Raw genomic sequence first — 24638 nt, 5'->3', positions numbered from 1 at the left:
CCAATGATAGGAATTGAAAAGTTATGTAAGAAAATGCGTTACCCTTCATCGCGTGTACAGCATTCAGTCACGCACGAGACTATTATAACTTGCGTTTTGACTTTTTTTTATTTATTATATCTTCCTATATCTATCAATCTTAGGTATTTTAAGATTTAGCTGAGAACAAGTAACACCTGACTCGTAGAGCTTAATATCTGCGATAGCTGAAGTTTAAATACTTTCCCGTTTTATTATGACTCTGAAATTCCTTAGCATAATAATAGTGACTTTTAGACTATCGGCAAATGTTAGCATGACTAAGTTAAAAACATTTCTTTTTCTTTATTATCTGCATAGAAGATCCAGTAAAAAAATATACATTCATAAATATTTGTAATCATAACAATCCTCAGATAACCATACCGATAGTCGATAACTGAAATATTATTTTCTTGATAATCGTACTGCAAACAAGTTCATAATAATTAAAAGACGAGTCGTCTAATTAAAACTGCTCTACTTAAAAGCTTACGTTGATAAGTATGTTTTATACAGGGGTGGGGCAGATTACCTGATCATACGAATACAGAAAACGTGTTCGTAAGGCTGTTTGATGAGCGAGTACGCAGCGGACTGAGTGATTCATCGCGATGTTTGTAGAACCGACGCTAAGTACTTTGACATCTGCTTAGGAATGCGGCCTCAAGGTTCTAAACGTGATGTATAGTACAGTGCGTGTTATCAGTTAACAATATTCTCGTGACGTAACTTCGCCAGCAAGTTATCGCAGCACAAAGTTGCTTAATCGTGTCCATTAAAAGACATGCGCTGCGATGCTCCTTAAAAATGCACTGACGGACGCTGCCTTTATTGCCCCATTATACATAAATGCCAACCGGTTTGTTTTTGGAATTACAATAACAAGGATGTCAACACAAGGGTTCTGGAAATCCATAGCAAGCGTAAAACAACAGTAACAATGAATACTCGCTTTGCGGTTAGAACTAAACCAAAACAACACGGAGAAATTTTCATATTGCTGTTTCCGAGAATATTCGTTATTTCGTCGGCGTTTTGTCATAAATGAAATTTGATTTAGCTTTGGAATTCTCCGAAACTGCTTTATATCAGCGAGTATTTAATTTTAAATAAGTACCTACTACATACCGAGTATAAACAAGTTAGTTTAATACATAAACGACTGCGGGCTAATAACGGTGCGTAATAATCTTGTACAAGAAAATAAAACTTCTAGTTCTTCATGAACTCGTCTTTACTGTAAAAGTTTATGCCTTTAATATATTTNATGTATATAGGAGATACATAGCACTCACACAAAACAAAACAAAAACACAGAGATAAAATCTCTGGAAAAAAAATTATATCTGAACTTTAAGTTACAGATAAAGCACCGAGGCAAAACTGTAGCAGATACCCGACAACTCGATTGTGTCCATAAAAAAAAATTGCTATAAAAGAATCTATTGAATTTCCAACAGAAGAACTACACAATACTATTGTGTCCAAAAAAACTGCGATAAAACAATCTACCGTTAGTAAATTCCCAACAGAAAACATTACACAACACGAGTGTGTAAAAACTAATATATTCTAAAAACTAAACTCATAAGTTAGGTACCAAAGTAAAGAACCCACCTACCCAGAAAAAAAAAATCCTAAGTCCTACGACCGAGAACCTTGGTATAACCACAATTTAACCATAATTTAAAAAAAAAAAACTTCCTCGAAGAAGGTAGCTTAATAAAATTATTTTTGAAAATAAAAAACTAAGTGGCAAAAATATTTTCCAAAAGTTATATGAAAATTATATTAATCTTATTTATACAAATCTAAGAGAATGGCACTTAACTAAAATTAATAACTTTTAATTGTTATCAAAACCTAAATAATAATCAATTAAGTTATTCTTGTATAAAAATTAACAAGTTAGTAAGTGTACCCACAAACAACTCACTAGCCAGTAATCATTAAGTACCAAACCTTATAATACACTGCAGNTAATGTTGATCTCCTTAATTGTAATTTCAATTCAAGCTGAGATATTATATTTCATACTAGCGGCCGCCCACGACTTCGTACGCGTGGATCCCGTTTTATCCCCTTCATCTATCTTACGCGGTTTAGATTTTATCATACTAAAGGATTTTCCCGCTAATTCCCGTTCCCGTGGGAATTTCGGGAATTCCTTGTTGTAACTAAGCTTTAAGTTTACTAAGGTACCTACATACCAAATTTCAAGCGTCTAACTTAAGCAGTTTAGATTTTTCATACAAAAGGATTTTCCCGCTAATTCCTGTTCCCGTGTGAATTCCTAAGTATACTATAACCTGTCCAGGAGTATGAAAAATAATTGTACCAAGTTTCGTTAAAATCCGTCAAGTAGTTTTTGTTTTTTTTTAATGAATATTGATGGCCAGAACTGGCACATGACTGTGGCCAGAAATGGGGTAAAGCTGGCCAAAAATGGCACAAATTCCCATTTCTTTTTCTTTTCTACAGGATTATTTTTCCATTGAATCATTATGAAAAAAATTGTATTCTTAGGCTAGATCTAAATATACTTAATCACTTTTTACAAGAAATAAGTCCGTGATAACAAAAACTGTAAAATGATATAGCCTCAAAGTCTAAAAAATTCTTAAAATGGCCAAAACCGGGTCACCTGCCCTAGTGTTGCTGTCCACCCCAACTCTTAAAACCCCCAGAATCCTTGCAGNGGTCGTGGTAATGTAAAATATCATAAGGGGTGTCAATTTTCGTTGAATTTCATAATTTATTGTGTAAGTTAAAAAATAATTGAGATAGATTTTTTTCCTTATTTTTCCTAAAGTAGTCATGACTATGTCCATCCTGTGGCGTCGGCTTATTCTTGAATTTTGGGACACGTTGTATACATAGTTGGTCAGGGAATTTTGAAAAAAATGTCAGGGAAAGTCAGGGAAAAGTCAGGGAATTTTTTCGAAGATTTGCAGTGGACACCCTGATTATGACTAGAAGTTCAACCAACATTCTCTGAGAAATACTTGAAGTGGCTTATAAGACGCAAAAACCGGATTTTCTGCATGCAGTTTGATGGCGCATTCCTAACAGGATAATTTTGTGTCGCTTGTCGACGTGACGCGAAACTTGCTCTCAATAAACACAACTAAGAGACTTGTGCTTTTTTAGACGCAGATGGGTCAATACTTAAGTAATATTATTATGAAGCATATCGTGTTTCCTTTGACTACAAAATATATAAAAAATCTATAGTAATTAGCAACATCACTAACGCCAAAATATTGTACAGATGTTTACTATCCAGCTAATTATTTTAAGAAGCGTACGAGTCATTGACTCGACAGACAGATTGCAGACACCACTAATAACACTGACACGAAACTCGTCATTTGATACTATAGATAATAAATGAATCGCACGCTGATTTTATGGTTCATTTATTGTGATTCGCGATTAAGCATCACCCATTGAGTGAACGCCCTCGACGCACCCGTCAACTGGAAATAAATCTGATGTGTCATCTGTTTATTAATCAAATATTCACACAATATTTATTAAGTAGTACTCACTAAATCCTTTAAATAAGATTAATTCCATTCATCACACAAACGCCCACAAAACTTTAATTAAACTCTGTTGCACCACCATTGTGTTCTGAATCGCGAATGCCTGTGATCGGTTGACCTAATTCAAATTCAAATTCAAATTCAAATCTTTATTGCGTACTAAGTGACAATTTTTGTAATGGTGGAAATTACATACACATGGGCTTAAGACTTAGTGACCTAGGAGGTATTGCAACAGAGTAGGTGGCTATATACATTCATTATACATAATATTATGAGAAGTAACATAATTGCATACTTCGATGCTAAAAAATAACAAATAAAGCAGATTACAAATTAAAGTATCTAGAGAGATTTTCGGTGGTCAGTTGTTAGATATTCGTTAATTGAGTAGAAACATTTAGGTATTAAATATTGTCTCAGAGCTTTAGAAAAGCGTTTAATGTTAGGTTCGGTTTTTATGTGTTCAGGAAGTTTGTTGTATAGTTTCACTGACATGTAGTAGGGGCTGGTATTTAACATTTTAATTCTTGATTGAGGTAAGTAAAGTTTATCCTTATGTCTGGTATTTCTATTATGGGTGTCCTTGATTTTTGTAAAATTATTAATATTCTTATAAGTAAATATGATAGTGTTTAGTCAATTATGATAGTGTTCTACTAAAACGACGGTTTAGTGGTTATGTAAACGTTTCAGCTATTCAACCTAGAAATGTGCCGTTAATTTTAGCGACGATAATATTCAAATTTGTAGGTTTTGTATTTTCAACCACATTCACAGACAACGATGTGTTTGTCTGATAATGACATTCATCATAGCTCACCTTGCATCGGTGCAATATGTGGTTATGACTGGAGGTTGTTGTCTCTCTGATAGTAATTCTATTGTGTTTCCGCCTCGTTGACTTGTCTCATCCAATTATTATGTCACAGTCACTGAAGGTTACGTCCGTTTTGCACTGGAATTATACAATAACGTTTTATTCCTATTTACAGAGTTATTGTTCACATTGAGAAACATTTTATTGACCTACAATAGCACTGAAACGATGAGAAACATTATAATGTTCTACAATCAACTTATTTAAAAATATTCCTATTTCTTATTTTCAGTTTGGTGTCGCTGCAGTCGTTGGAGTTGAGAGAAAATCTTCTGAAGTCATTGCCAGAGTCTCTGAAAAACCTTACCAAATTAGAGAGACTGGATTTAGGGGACAATGAAATAGAAGAATTGGTAAGTTCGAAGCTTTTAATGAAGTAGAAGTAGTGACTTTTACTTTTTATTTGAATTGTAAATTGATTTTTGTTCAATAGCCGGGTTTCATCGGTGAGCTGCCCGCTCTAGAAGAATTATGGTTGGATCACAACAAACTGCAGTACTTACCACCAGAAATAGGAAACCTAAAAGCGCTGACATGCCTCGACGTCAGCGAGAACAAACTGGAGAAACTTCCAGAAGACATCGGGGGACTATCTTCATTGACCGACCTGCACCTATCACAAAACATGTTAGAAACGGTACCAGACGGTATCGGACACTTATCCAAGTTAGCTATATTAAAGTTGGACCAAAATAGATTACATACGTTAAATGATAATGTAGGAAGGTTGGTAACTGTTTACTTTAATCCTATACCAGTTAGTTTATCTTCCTTGTTTACGACTCTAACCGTATGTACTAATTTTGCAGGTGTACAAATCTACAAGAGCTTATATTAACGGAGAATTTTTTAATGGAGCTGCCTAAGTCGATTGGAAATCTCAACGAGTTGACAGTACTGAATGTAGATAGGAACTCTTTGGGTGAAATACCGGTAGATATTGGGAATATGACTTTGTTGGGAGTGCTAAGTTTAAGGGACAACAAGTTAACGAGACTACCAAACGAGCTGGGGAATTGTAAATCGCTGCACGTTTTAGATGTTAGTGGAAACAGGTATGAATCACCGCATATTTTTACTTGCTCTTTAAAATGTTGAAAAATTGTTTAAGAAATACAATAACAATGAAATAAATCTTTGCTGAAGCACTAAAAAGTGCTATCGAGATAGTTTGGAAACACGTTGGTTTATTTATCTAACGCTGCGTGCTTTTGTGGTTCCGATGTTCCTATACAAAGTACGTCAGTGGTAATGTGTCCTTCCAGAGTTTAACTTCTCGGAACATATTCCCAAACTCGCTAATTAGAACAGCGCTGGTATGAGGCAAATTCATTATACTTACCGAAGTTTTTGCAATCAACGTTGTTTACGTGAAGTCATCGCAAAAGTTTTATGAACTCTGCTTATTTCGTGTCACTAACTCTTGATACTGGACTTTCAGGTTACAGTACTTACCATATACACTAGTTAATTTGGAATTGAAAGCGGTGTGGTTATCAGAAAATCAAGCGCAACCGCTACTGACCTTCCAAACCGATAGAGACGAAACGACCGGAGAGAATGTTCTCACTTGCTTTCTGCTACCGCAGCTTAGTTACACTCAACAACCAGGTATGCCCTTTGCATTATCATTTACTTGCTTTTGGTGTTTTGTTCTTGGTTATTGTAAATGTACACTGAAAGCCTAAATACTCAAATTGAACCTGTAGTATTGTGTTTGACGGGTAGTTTTTATTTATCTTTCACCGTCAAACGCAATGCCTACTGGTTCAGATATAACATCATTATTTAAATAGATAGTGATCGAAATCGAGTTTTTGGTTGCCCGAATACACTAAAATTCGCGTAATCCATAGTACTTTTTTTACTATTTTCAATGAATGCATCTTGATTATAAATATAATTTTAAATATTTTATTATTGAAATCTTTTAAGCATCACAAGTTGTTATTTATTCTCAGCATCTTGACCTCTTTCAATGTAGAGAGAATTTAAAATAAGTTACTTCAGTATTTTCTTAGTGCACTAAATAGTATTTTTAAAATTTTGAATCTTTTTTATACTTACTTGCATCATTTGCAAATATGTATATCCAGTTTCATAATCTTTGGTAATAGATGTTGTGATGTGAGCTGGTGTAATTGTCGCTCTTGTGAATGCTTTTTTGTGCTTTCCTTTAATTCTGCTGCGATCTGTGGCCATTTTTAAACATTGTCTTACTTACGAACACATATTTTTAATATTATTATTGAAGTTGAAAATAAGAAATGACGATCTTTGTGATTTATGTTTAATTGCAATATACATTATGGTGTATATTTTCATTATTGTCAAGTATGACTAGTGTTACGAATGGTCCCAGTTGCGTTATTGTTTTGTTTTTGCCGTGTAAATACTAAAAGCCACTTTTGACACTTACCACACTACGAATAGAGCTGGATCACACAGAGGTCGGCAGTGGAAACTGGTTCAGGGATCACAGATTTATGTCACAATCGCAAGAGCTAGATAAAATAAGAGGTAAGGCTCACAAATACCTATACATATTCACGGTAGTGAAGTAATGGTTCAGACAAGATGAATTTTTATTAGTGACTAGCTGACCCCGCGAACTCTGTTCCGCCTTAAAGGCAATAAATAAGCCATCGCAATTTTTCCTTATTTGCTCACCGTTTAGACCTACCCTGGACTACGACAAACATTATAAAACCAAAATCAGCTCAATCGGCCCAGCCGTTCTCGAGTTTTAATCAGACTAACGAACAGCAATTCATTTTTATTTATATAGATTTGATTTTATAATTCCATTGTTCAGCAGACAGTAATTGAAATTTATGCGATGAGCGCTATACGTCACACATTAACCAACAACCAAAAAATATAGTCGAGTCGTGTTATACGATATACGAACAACAAAAATAAAATTCGTATTTGCAGAAGCAAATTATATTTCTGTAAATGTGACTTTATAATTTATTAAAAAAAACAAGTGTAAAGTTTTAACCATTTCTGAACCCTTACTTCTATTACAATTTATTATTATCATTTTAATTACTTAATTATTCGAAACAGATATGGAAATTCTGTTACATGAATAGTGTGTTCCGAATAATTGAGTTTGACACCGCTAATTTATTTTGCATTGTCGCTTAATTTTTTTTTCACTTGTATCATAAGCACAGTGTAGACTTTATAATAAGGTAGAGTCGACAGCACATACGAGACATTTTTGTTGCAAAATAGCACATAATTACTACAACTACATTACTACAAATAAAATAGACTACAGTTTCTAGCTTGGTGTGCTGTCGTCTGTAAAAAAAGGTATTTTCACAATGCTATGCGAGATTCGTATGAGACCCATGACTATTGCATTTTCTCCGCGGTTTTGTGTAAATGTCGCTAGTAGATAGCAATGTGAACATACCCTAAAGTGCTTTAAAGTTTCATAGACCACATTTCATGATTATAAGTCTACATTAACAATTATTTTGTCCATTAGATTCCCACACTTATATTGTGGCCCATATTGTGTTGTATGCTTTTTGTAATGTTTGTCGTCCGTGCTTTATGACTCGTATTTTTTACTTCGATCTTTAGGTGGCTCTATTATTTCCAGTTATTTAATTTAAAGTCATAATTTAATGAGAATTTAACTTTATATATTTTTGGGATATGAAATATTTGGGTATTCGATTCGAAATAACCCACTAAATAAACACTCTTAACACTCTATTGGCTTTCAATTTCAATTGTCTGTTAAATAAGAATTTCTGTTGCTTTCAAAACAAAAACTTAACCATTCAACAATAGTCAACTAGTTATCAAGACCTATTGAAGAGAAAATATACAGCCTTGGCCAAAAGTATTGAGCACCCCCTAAATACTGCTTATACGTGATAACTATAAAAGATACTCAAAGATATTTGATAAAAACCTTTCTTTGACAGGTTTTGAAACATAAACTCACGGCACAACGTGCAATAAAACACGTTTCGAGATGTTTAGCTATGACACTGTAGTATTGTTAGTCTTTGAAAAATCATAAAAAATCTTCTTCCGACCTCGCTGCTGAGTTATCAGCTGAAATTAATACGCCGATTTCTGCAAGAACAACTCGCAGAAGACTCCAAGAAGCTGGGCTTAAGGGCTATACAGCCAGAAAGAAGCCATGGCTCTCAGTAAAGACCAAAACAGCTCGTTACGAGTAGGCTTTAAAATACCAAACTTTTACCGAGGAAGATTAGAAAAATATTGTGTGGTCAGATGAATCAAACTTTGAGGTAAGTTAGCCAATATCATGTAATAACAATACGCGACAATAATATTATAAAACTATATTTGTAAAAATAAATATTGGACCGAAAAACACTTAACAAAATTTCGTTACTTTACGATTGTTGGCACACCTGGTGTGACATTTGTCCGTCGTCGAGTAGACGAAGAATTTACCCCGGAGTGTAAGGTACCTACCGTCAAACATGGCGGCGGCAGTGTGATGGTCTGGGGGTGCATGAGCGCCGCAGGAGTTGGGAAAATGTTTGTGTGTAAAGGACGCATGGACTCTACAAAGTACATAAACGTTCTTGAATCCGCACTTCTGCCCTCGTTTACAACACTTTTTGGTGACACCAACATGGAAAGCGTCAAATTCCAGCAGGATAACGCACCTTGTCACTAACGATGGCTTGGTTTAGTGACAATAACATCGAGCTGCTTGAATGGTCTGCCCAGTCACCAGACCTGAACCCCATCGAGCATTTGTGGGGTCTATTGAAGGACAAGGTCCGGCGCCATTGAATAAAAACAAAAGAAGACCTAAAACGTCGCTTGCGGGAAGAGTGGAACGCTTTAACATGTGACGATTGTAATAAATTAGTACAATCTTTACCAAAAATAACTTCTGCAGTAATTAAGGCAAAGGGTGGTCCAACAAAGTATTATTTTTTTGTTGTTAATAAACAATATAAAACTGTTAAAAACTGTTTTGATTCAGACACATGTATAATTCCTTCAAAATTAATAAATATCATGGGTGCTCAATACTTTTGGCCAAGGCTGTATTTTTACACTTTAACACACACTTAAAATACCATATTTTCCAATACTGTTTTCTAATGAAATTATTTGTGTTTAAACAGAAACGATACCGCGCGACCGAGATTCCGATAACGAAGATTGGGAAGAGAAGGAGGCATCACGAACACATTCCGTCAAATTCACCGAAGACGTGCCAGAAACCAGAGAGGTGAGCATATGGTGCTGTAACATGTTTCACGGGTTTCACGGTAGTTCGAGACACAGTTACGTCACACCGAAAAGTAATTTAAGACAAGCTTACAAATCACTTAAGTACGAGGGAATCGGCTTTCACAGAGCTCGCAACACTGTTAGGCAACGGTACGGACGCACTAGGGCTTGGTTCAGGAGAGTACGCGATAGATGCTCGATGCACAGAGCTTACTTAACTTTGAGTACAATACTTGTAGCTTTAGAATAAGGCTGAGTTTTCATTGAAGCGGAGATGTGAGGAACGGATTTTTCATGCATCTGACGTGTTGAAGCGGCGCGAACGCGTGCAAATGCATGAAAACTCGTCTCCGAACCGCCTGCCTCCACTACAATGGGCACTTGGCCTAATTTTTCAATCAACTAAAACCTTTTATGGTCTGAAAAGAACTCCCACTAGGCCAATACAAAAATTTACATGTCATAATGTCAAACTTGTGCTTTAAATAAAGTTAGACATTGTAAAAGCGCACTAAAATTAATTATGTATTGTCATATATTTTAAATTAAAAACTTTATATGCTTAACTTGCATGCTATTAATTTTGTGTACTAAAAATGTTTCTATTTTGTCTCAGTCGAAGATCCGACTGTCTTAAAATTCTATTAAAGTATTATTTTATTGTGATTGCCATTCGTTTGTAAATTCAGTATTATTTCCTTAGTTTTTAAGTTTATTTGTTTTATTTATTTGTTTGAATATAATCAATAAATGTTATTTTTTCTTAATGTTTATGTTTCATTTGTGTTGCATAAATATTAATACATATGTCGTATCAGTTTACTAATATTATTATTGACTAATTAAAGACTGTATAATACTTTTTAAATGCCTAAGTTTGTATTGTTTATACGAGTTTCCTTAAATGCACTCGAAACTTAACCGCAATGAAGCATGAAACACAAAATTAATAGTAAGTAATAACACGTTAAATGGAATTGTCTCAATTGTGTTAAATTAACTCACTTCATAAGAACCGAATATAGGTAGGTATTATTAGGTATTGATCTAGTCATATCCATACTTATCGTATCGTTTTTAATTATATTGCATATTGTCTTATTCGTTTTAATTTGTAATGATTTCTATGTGTAAGGTCTTATTGAAGTAATTGCTAAGGATTTGGAAGCTATCGAAAATATGTCGACAAAATGAACGCGCTGGTAAATAAACTAAGCGAACACAAGTAAATGACTTTATTATAACTGTGATAAAAGTTTATTTTAAAAATCACAAAAGTCAGTAACACTCGTCCCAAGAAACAAAGAGAATGTTTGGTTTTAAGGTGACATCGATACAGGAGGACAATGAAGATACCACGCCAACTGACCATTTCTTCGCGCCACAGTCGATGTTGGCTTTCCGGCGGCCTATAAACGTAGTCCGCAAGCTAGTCACCACTCAGCGGAGGAGCTCGCTTCAACGGCTCTCCTCTTCTATAACTAACCTCTCGGAGGTATTAGGCGAACGACTCGAGGGGTGCAATCACATGCGAACCTGTAAACTGTCACATAAATTATTTTAAATATTTCGCGTTACATTAATATTTTTTTATAAACATTAAAAGGAATAATTCAAGCCAACTAACTAGACCAAAAGCTACACCTAATTTAGAGGGAGATGAAGAAAATAAGAAAAATACATAGATTTTCATTCTGAAATCTACATCTCATCTCGCGGTTATTAAAATGAGAAGAGACAGCGGACTGCTAAAAATACATTTGGAATCGTTAACAGAAAGGAAAAACGACAAGATATTACATATGTAGTTATTTAAAATAATTTGTTATCTGCAGAAAGCCCTTGCTTTCTTTTTTGCAAACTAAATTATATTGATGTGTACTATATTGTATACTGTGAAAAATAAATAACCCACGAACATTGAAGAAACTAAAGAGGTAAACTCGTGTTATCGCAGATGACGTAAGACGCCTGATAAAGGATCGCTACACCGTAAATTACGATTGTAGGAGTAGAACAAACACATTCTGTAATTCACCGCGAAGATTTGAAGTATATCGCATTTTGCGTCGTTATAATTTATTCTTTAAAACTGTGATTACACCCCAAGCGAGTCAGTATGTGCTGCCAGCCATTAAACGTCTTGCTCCTTCCTATAACCGAAACATCTATGGTCCTAGATAACATTTTTTTGTTGCTGAAAGTAGACCTGTGGCATTAGACTAGAATGGTTTTAGTTTTGATATACTTTTGCAATCCAACTACGAATCCAAACACAATGACATACCTGCGTTGCATCGCGTGAAACAAACCTGACTTTCCATTGATCACCCATGTTCCAGTACCGTTGATGATTGATGTCATTTTAATCTGTGTCTTGATTTTGACCTGTAATTTGAGCGATTAACCCGAAACAGTTTGTTACCAACACAAGTATTGTAACACACCGCACCTTGTTTGAAATGCACTTAACATTAGATTAGCTTCGTATCGCAGACGTCGTTCTGTCGCGGGTGAGAAGCTGCTTGTGATATCATATCCTGTGATTCACGTAGCCTCGCCTCATTTATTAAATGATGTGTGTAGGTTAAATGACAATTACCATTTTCGGTGGCCTCTGCCACAATGGACACACACCTAACATAATTCATCCACAAAACGACACGCTTAAGTAACTTACGCATTGTACAGATCGCAGTGTAGTTACTAGATTTAATGGACATACTGCTAGCTGTTCCATAATTTTGCATTGGAGTACTTATGGTAAAGTAGAAAGCAATTAGCTTCCTGAACACGTTTTTACCATTCAAGCTTTATGATTGTTATTTTAATGTTTTTCATAATTAGCAGATTAATTAGAATATGCACATCACAATTTTATACAGAGATAGTTGTTATACATATCTAATTCGCTCACTTTTTATAAGCATGGCATGCTTCTCTTTACGCATTGGAATTCGGTGTTCTTATTACAAAATGAACTCTAGTGCGTTTGCTGTAGCATTTATTGTCAAATGTTCTAATAATTCCGTTTTTCCAGACTCCGTTCGTGCGTCAAAACACGCCTCACCCGAAGGAGTTGAAGGCAAAGGCACACAAGCTGCTAGGCCGGTCACCAGAGGTCGTCACGGTGCCAAACGAACAGCCTACGGCTAACGGACTCCCATTGACGGCACCAGAACCTGCCCCTCTGCCTGTAGAGGTTGTTGAAGTACGTACCCTTTTCTTATATCGTCGACAGCATATTAAGTTTAACACCGTGGCATCTTAGGCAGTTGTGATTGGAGCTATTTTGCAACAAAAATCTATCGTTTTTAATGTCCAGACTGTCCATGCTAATTTGTAAAGAAAGTATCCTCATTATTAAAGATATCTTAGAAACAAACGTAGGGATAAACAAACATATATTCTCAGTTTAACATAATAAATTCTTCTTCATGACCAATAATTTGCGTTAGTGTGTTATCATTATAATATTTTTACTATTTCTTATTTATTTTCATTTTAATCATTGAAAAAAGTTTATTAACCAATTGACAGATTCAATAGTCTGTTATTGTTATTTGTAATTTGTTCACATATAATTTTACAACATAATTTGCGTCAAATGTCAAATATTTTTTATATTTTTGTGTTTATTGTATGTGATTATGTGTGAATTTGATTATGTCATTTTGTTCACAGACTGTACACAATAATGAAGCTCCGCCCGAGATTGTAAAAGACGACGATAGCGACAACCAAACGGCAGCAGACGGCAGGGAATCCTCCGAAGGCGAAAATGACGAAAACGACGACTCTGACGAGTTGGAGGTATGGCACGAGATTACTTATTTAGCATCTATTACTGTATGGCATAGAGCTTAGAATACTATAAAGGTATTATACTAATTTAAAGTCACTTTAATACCGTTGAAATATAGCCCGACGATTTGCTGTACGATAATGCTGAAGAGAAACACATAAATTAATAATTTTGTCATTTCATTACTGTAATGTTATGAACATCGAATACTTTCGTCACACTTCACCGGTATTTAGAGTGACTTTCTTTAGAAATTTTCTCATTAACAGCAACAGGGGACTAACTATAACAATATTAATTTAGTTGCAAATTGTATTCTGTAATGTGGATCTGGAATAATAAGTAGGGAAGTTAATTTAATTAAGAAGACATGTTACAAGTAGTTTTCTTTCAGCATAATTTTATAGTTAAGAGGACGACTATAGGGGTTAATATTATTACTACATTTTCCGTTTAATGTTAGGGTAGCTGTTTCATTTCTGGTCAGTATATTGTTTCGCATTCAAGCATCCATATTGGATCCTCAACCTATATTTATTGTAATTTAAATAATTATCTGAAATGAATAATAGATACGTATACATTTCTTGCGTTAATTAAAATGCTAAAGTATTAGAGTGATGATAATTGCACACTTATAAGCCGTGAACCACAAAAAAGTTGATTTGAGTCACGTACTGTGAGAGCGATTGTAATCGCTCTATGGGAATGAACCAGCATTTTGTGTTATGTTAACGAGAATTTATTTTTCTGAGTGATATTACCAATGAAAGTAAGAATTGAATCTACAAGTATTCAGGTCGTACAATTCAAATATAATAGAGATTATGTTTACGTTCGTGCGAACATTTGGCTCGATCGATAGTTTTTTTTAACTCTATTGAAATGATCTTCGATTTTCTACTGAAAGTTTCTTTAAAACCTGCAGTCGTCCTCTTAGTTACCAATCGATATTAAATATGTATATCCTAAAATGTTTACCGATGAGTGGACTGTTAAAGGATTATAGGAAAAAGTAATGATTACTAAAAGACATCCTGTGTGTGATGATATACCTTTAAACGTAATACACATTGATTGTTTGGAAGATAGTACTTCATTATTTGTATTGGACATAATGGTACGTCACTCTTTATTGTCTCGTAGTACAGATCATAAAATTCCACAAGCAAATTGACAACAAAAGGAATCGTCGTGATCTTCAAATCAGTCGCTAACAGACTATTTGCTCGATCAATCCCAAACGTTATTATTCAATTCTTGCAACAATCACATCCATTACTTTGCCCCCGACGAATAGAGGTTAGATTACAATTTGAATAATGCCTATTCAGACAAAACACTTACATACCTACATATTAACTCTTTCTGTGATATATCACCATTTGAATATTTAGCTAATTCATCAGATTTGCCACTTTCTGTCAAAGAATGATTTGATAGTGATAGAAAGAGAAGTCGTCTTTTAGTTAAAACTATGTTAAAAGATTGTGTTAGTGTTTGTGAATAAGATACTTAAATTAAAACTATAAAAATGAGTAAGTAAAATTACCTAACCACTTTCCTAGCAAGAGTTCTGACAACAGAAATGGCTTGCCTATTGTCTCTGCAAATAAATGTGAATTAATTTTGATATCAGGATGACGATTAGTAATCATTATAAGAAATAGACGATTTGATAGTTATTGTACAGATGACAGCACACAGGTAAATACCGTAGCATCTTATTTAGTTATAACGGGGGTAATCCCACCTCTTCCACAACTGTATACCCAGGATCTATAGTTTTTTTAATGTAGTATAGTGTTTGCTCTTGATAACAACAATCTCACCCCGGTATTTGAGCGGGCTTGTCCAAAAGATTCATATTCACCAGGCCTTGAAGGCCATAGTGGTGTATAGTTTCGTGTTTGTCTTCCAATGAAACCCAACCAGTCTATTTGTGCTGTCGTCTGTACCATAATAACACGGTGATGGTGGTAGCATGATTCTCGGCGGGTGGCATGGCGTACGACGGTGGAGGACCACGACACGGGTCCCGGCGCGACACGCCCCAACACTAAGGACAAACGCGTGAACCAGATCGACGTAGCTTTAGTATAAATTATTACAGTGGGGTTACTCCCAAAAACGTTATCCGAAGTTTCGAATGTTGCCATCCCTCTCACGCAAAGCGAGATACCAGCATGAGCGACGGTGACAGATAGACCCGGAATAGAAAAAACAGCGTTTTGGGAATAGCAGTTTTGAAATAGTTTGTGCTGTCTCTGTAGGGATGTTATGGATATGTAGTTTCAGTTATGGATACGGTTACGGATATTGGAATAATATTATACCGGTTTCGGTTACGGTTACGGATATTTTTTTATTTCGAATATCCGAAAGTTTCGGTTACGGTTACGTTACGGATATCTGTGCTAAGTATAGAATGCAATAGTGTAGATTCGTCCAACACAGTTCATGCCTTAAGAATAGAATGGGTATATCCGAAAGTTTCGGTTACGGTTACGGATATCCATGACATCCCTGCTCTGTACCCATAATAACCCGGTGATGGTGGTAGCATGGTTCTCGGCGGGTGGCATGGCGCACGACGGTGGAGGACCGAGACGCGGGCCCTGGAGCAGGCCGGCTGCACCGCCGCGACACGCCCCACCACTTGAAGAACAAACGCGTGAACCAGATCGACGCGGGTCGAGCGCGCGATCTAATAGCGCAGGTGCCGCTTGCACGTTTGCGTTGACGTGATGTTAAACGCTCTGTACAATGTCAAAGTAATGGTTAATGGGTGGTTGTGAAGCCGGCCTTGGGACCACAGTTTTTAAGGACTCATCATTATCGAGCGTTCTTATCAAGCGCGTGAAACGCAGCGTAGTCAAAAGTTCCTTGATATCGATGCTGCCAGCGTCTCTCATGACAGTTTTGAAAAATCTAGATACTTGAGAATCTCTATCCACTGATTACATTATGATGTATTTTTTTTTCCAAATTAGGGCCCACATAACCCCAATTTCCGATACATGCTAATGTGAAAAGTTCCTTGATTTCTATGCTGGTCTCGAAAAAAGATAGTCTCGGTTTACACATTGAGATAAATTACAATCTTAACTTTATAGAGGTGTTTGATATGCTATAGAGCGTTTAATACAACGACAAAGCGAGTTACCCGCATGCATTGTGTACTTGATATGCTAATAAACTTCAATAGCAAAGGAATAATACAATTAACAGTTGTGTCTGTACTACTTTATCTGTTTATATGCTAATTTTATTCTTGTTGTAACTTGTGAATGTAGAATTTTTATTCTTAATGTTGATCTCTGTTCTAACCGTAGATGTATGCATGTTTATTAGATGTTCTAACTAAATTGACTGTTGTTTTTACATGTTTGATTTCATATTTCATTCTTCATGAACCCTGATCATGTTTTTCATCATGTTATTAATATTTGTACCGTATTTACTGCTATCTAGGCATGGATATCTATAGTAATGATTTAATAATATCTCAGCTCAAAATTATAGGGTTTTGCTTTACACTCTTTTACATTGTATAGCAATCATGAGCCTTATAAATAAACCCGGTTTTCTCCATCTCCTGCCAATTAATCTTTGTATCTGCAAACGTCAGTTGATTTCCGGGATTTAAATCCTTCGTTTTTATCTGAGCTATTTTATCTGACGGTGACGTATCTATCTCACGGTACGATAATAGTTTCCCAAGACGTTATTCAATAATACCCGTGCAAATGCTTTGAAACTATTTCTACCACCAAGTATATTTTAGTAGCCAGTAGAAATACTTTTTCCTAGAAGTGAAATTGAATGTCACTTGGTGTCTATTGTTTTTCTAAGTGAAACCGTTCTCCATCAATCCATGCCGAGATAACGGCCTCTGTGGCATTTTCAAAGATACCAATCAACAAAGATACTAGATACATAAATGTTATGGAAGCCAGTAAGCCAGATACCTCTCTTCTGCGCTAGTAATTCTGTCAGTCATTTCACTTCAACCACAATATTTCATAATTTCCCCTTTGCAGCTGATAGGATCAATGCTATTAATATCTTTCCTTTTTATTTTGATCTACCGATTCCAATTACGGTTCTCGTAATAGTTACCGTACGGAGATTACGTCGGCGATATTTAGCACAAGTCAAATAAAAACATTGATTACAATCGTGAGCTATTATTTATTTATCACAATGACTTCGAAATTATACGGCGCGCTGCGCGAAAGGGTAAAAGCTGCCGGCTCGAAATTTCTTGTTAGACGGGGAATAGCAGAAACAATGGACTCGTGAGATTGTTTCACATCGCACCAACAGACTGCGACCACAGTATACGCGGTCGGCCGCGCGGGTGTTCGCTTTTTTCTTCCAAAATTAAAATATAGCCACGTAATTAAATTCCCTAAAAAAAAAATGCTCCGTTCACACAGCCGTTCATTGTGCAGTCAAAACTCCCGAATAAGATCAAAACCGGTTCACAAATAAGAAGTAAATCAGTGTATAAATCGCTCAGTCTCTGATTCACGGCTCAACCGTGGTAATTGCTGGAATACGGCGGTGTTACGGGCTGATGCGCGCGGGCCCTCGACCACATCGCTCACCGTAGACCCTCCGCGAGGCTCGCAGAAATGAGTGCCTTGCACCGTACCGCTCACAATGCTTCGTGTACCGCGATTAATCGATAAGTGAAGTGCCGCTTTCTCAATACCAGTGTAGTGTTAAATAAATCGCCAACAAACCGACGACTACCTACTCCTTATCTATCTGTACTTATTAAAATGAGGTGCTTGGAAGCAGCTGGAGGATGGCTTGCCCGGGTGAGATACCTTCGAGATAAACCGACATACAACGCGAGATTTCAATTTAGATTCGGCTGCATTTAGTTTTGGCTTACGGCTTGCGTGCTGTGGCATGACCATTCCATTTCACTTACATGCTATATCGCGAAACTTATGTCAACTTCCTTATGCGCCGCTGTCGATGTGCCCAGAGATATATTTTACAGTGCACACCTCGCCTGTTTGTTGTATTGCACGATGTTTCCTTTAGAAAGTAATCCAGACCAGTATTTTGAAAGTTACCTTTTTTGCAGGCGATTAAAAAAAGAGAGCAGCAAGAGGATCAGAAGACTGATGAAGATGAAACCGAGCCCGAAACCGTGGAGGCGGCGATGGAAGACGTGCACGATGGTGAGTGACTGTAATATAGTAATTTAGAACGTTTAGAAAGCATTCAGCTGTAAATAAGGACAGTTATACAGCCAGGTGACATTGGTAGTGCACGCTCTACCTGTGAGATAGTCGAGTATTGCGACATTATTTTACACGGTCGTGACCACACTCGTCTGCGATCACGAGCGTGAATCGGCCAAAGCCCCAAAGCTCGTCTGTCAATCCCGTGGGCCGCGTCACCACTCACCACACACAAAGGCGCCATTGCACTCATATTTTTATGTGAGTAACGCTACGTGACTTTCGTACATTATTTGGCGAGCCCGCAAAAGGTCATCGGTCATAAAGTTTGTTTAGTTCGTGGATATGCACGGCGGAATTATAATGGGTTTATTATTCCACCGAAATGTTTTGCTTCTCCAATCGCTTGGGTTTAGAAAGCCTCACAGACCTGGAATCATACTTTATTAGCATTTGACATGGTTTTTATAAATGGTACGCTAAAAACTGTAAGTGAACGATTGCAGGAAAGTTTATGCAATGACTGAAATTATAATGATTGATTTACGAGAGACATTTTCCCTGAAGACTTTTTAATGATGCTATGATTGATCGGACGTACATCATTCAGCAGATCGGTAAATTGCATCCTCGATTAGGCTATTAGATTAGTAAATCACTTCCTGCTTTCATTTTATGATTAGACTTAACTTTTCCCAGCCTTTACCTTATAACAGTAATCGTTTGCTTTACCAGAAATTATTACAGAACTGTCTCTTGTATGTACTAACCCATAAACTTCGTAGATATTATTATAATTAATCAATCACTTCGCAATCGCTTTCCCACAATTATGATTTATACATAACTTAGGTACGGCTGGGAAAATATTTTACCGATTGACTGAAAAAGTCGGTGATATTGTAAAAACAAAAATGCTTATCAGATTTTAATCAGGAAGTGCAAATAAATTGAGTAACATGGGGAGTAAGGTACGCTACGCAATGTCCGCTTTGTATAAAATACGTATAGCCCTTATCAGCTTATCTTCCGCGCTCGGCGTGCCATTTTGCTTCGTCGACCGAAGCCCCACAGTGTTTCACTTACTGCTGGCGAGTTATGATTCTATCACCTATTTGTGAAATTTAATAATCGAGTGTTCGTGTGTCGCGTGACACATACTTACCCACTGTACAACAGAATTCATGATCTGTGACCAAGCAGAGATATCTACGTAGTCACCGACGCCAACGATATAGACGCATTCGATTAGTATGAAATCGGATTGCACAGCCGATATCCACGTTCAGTGCTCATTTTGGAAACAGTGAATTGATAAGTTTTCCTTTGGAGTGAGTGTTGTGTGAAGTGAAGAAAGTGCCTGATAATATTTATCAATAATGCATTCCTTGCAACGCCTCCATTACGCCTAATTAGCACCCGAGTTGTTTTAAAAGTACCTACTTAAATAATTTTCAATTAAATGTAGTTTGCTAGAAACGTCGCTTCGGCTCAAGTAGATTGCGAAGGTCATATCTTATTGTTATTATGACGTTAGTAAGTACGTACTAACCACGCTCAGTTTTCAAGTCGTGTCTCACACGGAAGTTCGGATTTGCTCCGTTAACCCTAAAATTGTATGTTATACTCCCTGCATTTACGTTTGCACTTACTTTCTCTGTAGTTTAACCACATTAATGTAAGTGCAGCGTTTCTTAATTGTTTATTTCACCGTCACCACCTTGATACTTTCCCACACTGGGAGCGATCTCTTGATTTCAAACGTCCTATACAAACAGGGACTGAAGATCCCACACTATTTAGATACCCCGGCGATCTGTATACAACAGATAATTGCTCAGTATTGGATTCACAAACAGTAACAGACAAGTTTCTTAACACTTCGTCGGCTAACACACCGTGTCGAAACGTTTTCGTTCAACACTCATCTTATACGCGATAAAATTCATGTTGAGGATGAGATACGCCTTCATGGATTTATCAAACTGTTCTTCTGGCACACTTTTGCTTTGCTACCTCATTTTTATCTATTTCGAGAGCTAGCCGCTAACATTGTATCCATTTAAAATGTGAAACTGTGTTTGGAAAATAAAAAGATTATGTATCGTGAATCAGACGGAACTAACCGCACATGAGTAATTGATTCCGAACGCACTGATAACAACCTTGACCTAGTAAAATGTTAACACTGAAGACTGTTACCCAAGGTAAATTCCCTTCAAGATATACGTGGTCAGAATTTAATCTAATGGAAACAATAGAGGCCATACAATGCTAATTTACTAAGACAAATGACAAAGTCAACTTTGTTCCTTAGGGAGTCTTATTTGTTCATGATACATGTTATTGAACCAGCAGCCTTATCTTATCGGCTGCAATAATAACTTAACAACTGTCCCTCAGAGTTAGTTGCTCTTGTATTGTTGGTGGAAGTGTACTTCTGTAATGGCTTAAAATTAATTCATCAAGTTATTCTTTTGTTTATTGTTTTTAATTTAATGAACTCCTTTGTTATTTCAAAATTACGACCGATATAAATCCTGAACATTGCGTGCTTACAAGTTGTTTGCTTAGTGACTTCATTGTTAATGTGCTTTATTTTTCAAACGCTGTCCTGAATTTTACTTTTCGTGTTTGTCTTGTGTTTCCGCATATTTTGGTGATATTTTCGATTTGTTACCTATGTAATTTACAAAACATATGCTGATAGTGACACTGATTTCACTATATTGATAGTGCCCTTGTAGGGAAAGACCTTTTGTGTAGCAAATTTTCTATTCAAGTGCAATAGAACTCGAACACAAATACTCTCCATCAACTACTCTTTCAACATTGATCGCGGTGAGGCTGTCCATAAGCCATCTCATGTCACGAGGATTGACAGTAACATTGTCTAAAGTCGTGTCGACGTTTCGGCTAAGCTATTTTAACCTCAATTAACTTGGACAGCGTCTTGTTCTCAAACTTGTGATCATTTGCTTGTACTTCATCAACTCCCATTACTCAGGCCTCGCGAAGAGCGTTGTAGTTACCGTCATTTATTTACTTTCTTTCGTGATGCATTATTGTGTTGTATAATAACCGCCGCAAGTTATAATTAATCTGTTTAATGGTAGAGAGCGTTTCTAATTTTTAGTGTCTAAAATGTCAAAGTGTAATGTTTGGAGTGGAATAATGACAGCGTAGAGATGCAATAATATTTATACCATATCACCGACGTCGACGTACATATACGTAAAGTATATGTAGCCAATTATGAAGGACAAAAGACTAGAAGTGAAGCTAAGTGTCCGCGGAGACGGTTCACTGGGTCGGAACAGTACAAGGAGCAGTATAAGAAGTAACCGAAGTAATATAAGTAGTAGCGGAGGTTTGCCTGTGAGCGAGATATTCGCCAATGATCGCTTCACCAATATACCACACAATACTCCTTTCGATGTAAATGACAAATATCGGCGTCGCCCAATTCAACAAGGCTATCCTGCTCAGAGTCTGCAAGTTTTGAATAATTATGAGCAGCAGAGACCGTACGATTATGATAGGCGGGACAGAAGCAACCCGTACATCGACTATGGGGAACCATCAAGGCACATGCCGCAGCCTCAATACTACTCGGCGTTTGAAGATCTTCGGTATCGACCAATGTACCAAGCGCCACCGGGCTACGTATACAGCACTCTACCTCGAACACCGATCTATGAGCACGAGCAACACCGGGGTGCTCCAAATTTTGGGCATAACACATTACCAGCTAGGTCCAGCCTGAGGCGAGTGCGCATCAGTACGCAACGGCCTATTGTGTATGGTTACGGTACGTTATCTTAATAATTAATCTTTACCTTTATCTTTTAACATTATTTGCATGTAAAGAATCGTGATTACTGTTTACGCTACTGTTTCTCTTTTCGGAATGTAATACTATACCCTGTTTATTATTCCTAATGAATTTTATTCGTTATATTATAGAGTGAACAAGCAAAACTGCAGAATTTTATAGGGGGATAGAGAAATTCAAATAAATAGAAAGTCTCTATGAATAGAAATTGATCTAGTTATTAAATTTTTAGCGTTTAGAGTCGCATCTCAAACTAATTTGAAAATTATAAATAACTTGAAAAAATCGAACTGCCTAAGGCGGGAATTGAACCCACGACCTTCCTTGACGAAATAGCTGTTTCATCTTAACTGACAGTTAAATATTTGCAACAATATTTCTGTTAGATGTAGGGTAGGTATACTTAACATTGATGAAACAAACGCTGGCTGTAACAGCGTATTACACTTGAAAATTTCGACGGGTTCATCCAGTGTCTAAGTAGCTCAGTTGGAAGAGCAGTCGCCCGGCAAGCGGAAGGTCGTGGGTTCAATTCCCGCCTTAGGCAGTTCGATTTTTTCAAGTTATTTATAATTTTCAAAAAAGAAATTGATCTAGTCGTTAGTCTGAAATACATCACATTCCAAGCTGATACTAAACTTGTAGTGGTTTACCATAAATGTTCACTTTCAGTTTTGCATCCGGCAGTTACATTTTGGAAAATGCATTTGTTTCTAATGTAGTATTTATGTATTGTCAGTATCTACAAAAAAGTTATTGAAGTGATCAGAATAATATAATATTCTTTATTCTGGTAAACAAAAGAAAAACTTTCTCAATATGAAATTATTTTTATGCGTGTGTGCGTAAGTAGGACGAGAGCTATAGCTGGTTCGACCCTCCCGAGGGACGGACAACAATAGCTGCATAGGCTCTCCCCGCGCTTACTGGTGCGCTCTAATGAACCTAGCCGATATCAGGCCTACGTCGGCAGGCCACAGTTATTCACGCGCCTTTATCACACATACTCATTTAAAAGTACACGCGAAAATTGTGACACTTCTGCAGTCATTTACTTCCATACGGGAAAAATGGCGATCACAAAATCGGCGGTCCGCGGCATCATGTGCTCTATTATGGAATTCACCTTCAAAGCAAGTAAGATGATTCGCTCTACACAGATGTTCAAAGTTTTATTTTGTGACATCATCATCATGCATATATTTAGGTTTTTTGTTTACATACAACCATATTAAGTTGTGCCGTTACAAATATTGTTCCGTTGGCATACATGAAGTCACCTTTTTGGTATGCATATTAAAACTGTCTTCTTTCTGTTCGAAGGCCAATGACAAATTATCATCTTTTATGCGTCTTGTCCTATTAGAGAATATCAATTACTTTAAACAGTTTTAGACTATGCTCAGTTTCTAATGCCTGAATAGAAATCGCACAATGAATGCGAATTATAAATGACGTCTACCAAAATGTAGATCATTATGGGATCGTTTTAGATAAAACGACATAACACTCTTCAATTATTGTTGTGCCTTCTACTGCATTTCATTGGAAAGTTTTCTCTCGACCTTTACGTTCTTTATTTGGAACGATGTTTTGATACTGGGAATTTATGTAATAAGTATAAGCGTTCACAATAAGTGGCAAATGTAACAAAAGGCGGGCGAATCATAATCTATTTCATTCATGTTGTATAATGATGTCCGTTATCAGATAGAAAGTCGATCGGGTACGGTATTCGTGGAGGTTGTTTAGGCGGCTGGATAACAAATAACGGATGAGCTTGGGAGAAGGTGCACGCCGGGAGTGCGCGTGCGCTCCTACGTCGTGCGCCGATGCCCGATAGAAAAGGAGACGAGCACGATTGACACTAGTGAACTCGCAGCTACGATGAAAATAACATCTCGTTTTTATTACTGCATTTCACTACTTATATGTACCTTTTCTATACTTATTGAAATAATATAGGTATATTGGCTGGCGCAATTAAAAGCATCTATAACGTTTCTAATTCCACGTAAAACACACTATCACCTTTGGACCGTTAAAATGGCAGGCAGAAAACACACGTTATTATTTTACATCCACGAGTGTGATT

At 36.5% G+C, this 24638-nt stretch overlaps 2 protein-coding genes across 5 annotated transcripts in view; both read left to right on the top strand.

Moving 5' to 3' along the window:
- Window positions 1-18737, top strand: part of LOC114357671 (protein lap4-like) — a 37517-nt gene extending 18780 nt beyond the window's left edge. The window contains exons 4-13 of one of the 4 annotated variants that reach the window (XM_028311405.1): window positions 4682-4802; window positions 4883-5175; window positions 5259-5504; window positions 5891-6060; window positions 6883-6969; window positions 9591-9697; window positions 12740-12910; window positions 13384-13512; window positions 16068-16223; window positions 18609-18732. In XM_028311405.1, the coding sequence (XP_028167206.1) occupies window positions 4682-4802; window positions 4883-5175; window positions 5259-5504; window positions 5891-6060; window positions 6883-6969; window positions 9591-9697; window positions 12740-12910; window positions 13384-13512; window positions 16068-16223; window positions 18609-18713 (1585 nt within the window). In that variant the 3' untranslated portion in view covers window positions 18714-18732. Of the gene's footprint in view, window positions 1-4681; window positions 4803-4882; window positions 5176-5258; window positions 5505-5890; window positions 6061-6882; window positions 6970-9590; window positions 9698-12739; window positions 12911-13383; window positions 13513-16067; window positions 16224-18608 lie in introns of all 4 variants that reach the window. The other 3 variants (XM_028311408.1, XM_028311407.1, XM_028311409.1) reach the window with 3 other exon arrangements.
- Window positions 18738-19777: 1040 nt separating this feature from the next.
- LOC114357675 (uncharacterized) lies at window positions 19778-24321 on the top strand. Its single transcript, XM_028311412.1, has 3 exons — window positions 19778-20039; window positions 21825-22519; window positions 24254-24321. The coding sequence occupies exons 2-3, from the start codon at window positions 21964-21966 to the stop codon at window positions 24319-24321; spliced, it is 624 nt and encodes a 207-aa protein (XP_028167213.1). The 5' UTR covers window positions 19778-20039; window positions 21825-21963.
- The last annotated feature ends 317 nt before the right edge of the window (window positions 24322-24638 follow it).

The sequence above is a fragment of the Ostrinia furnacalis genome, unplaced genomic scaffold, assembly GCF_004193835.3.
Source record: "Ostrinia furnacalis isolate ACB-3 unplaced genomic scaffold, ASM419383v2 OfSCF3322, whole genome shotgun sequence".
Classification (NCBI taxonomy): Eukaryota; Metazoa; Arthropoda; class Insecta; order Lepidoptera; family Crambidae; genus Ostrinia; species Ostrinia furnacalis.
The sequence above is the reverse complement of the archived record's forward strand: the minus strand, read 5'-3'. Positions and strand labels throughout refer to the sequence as shown.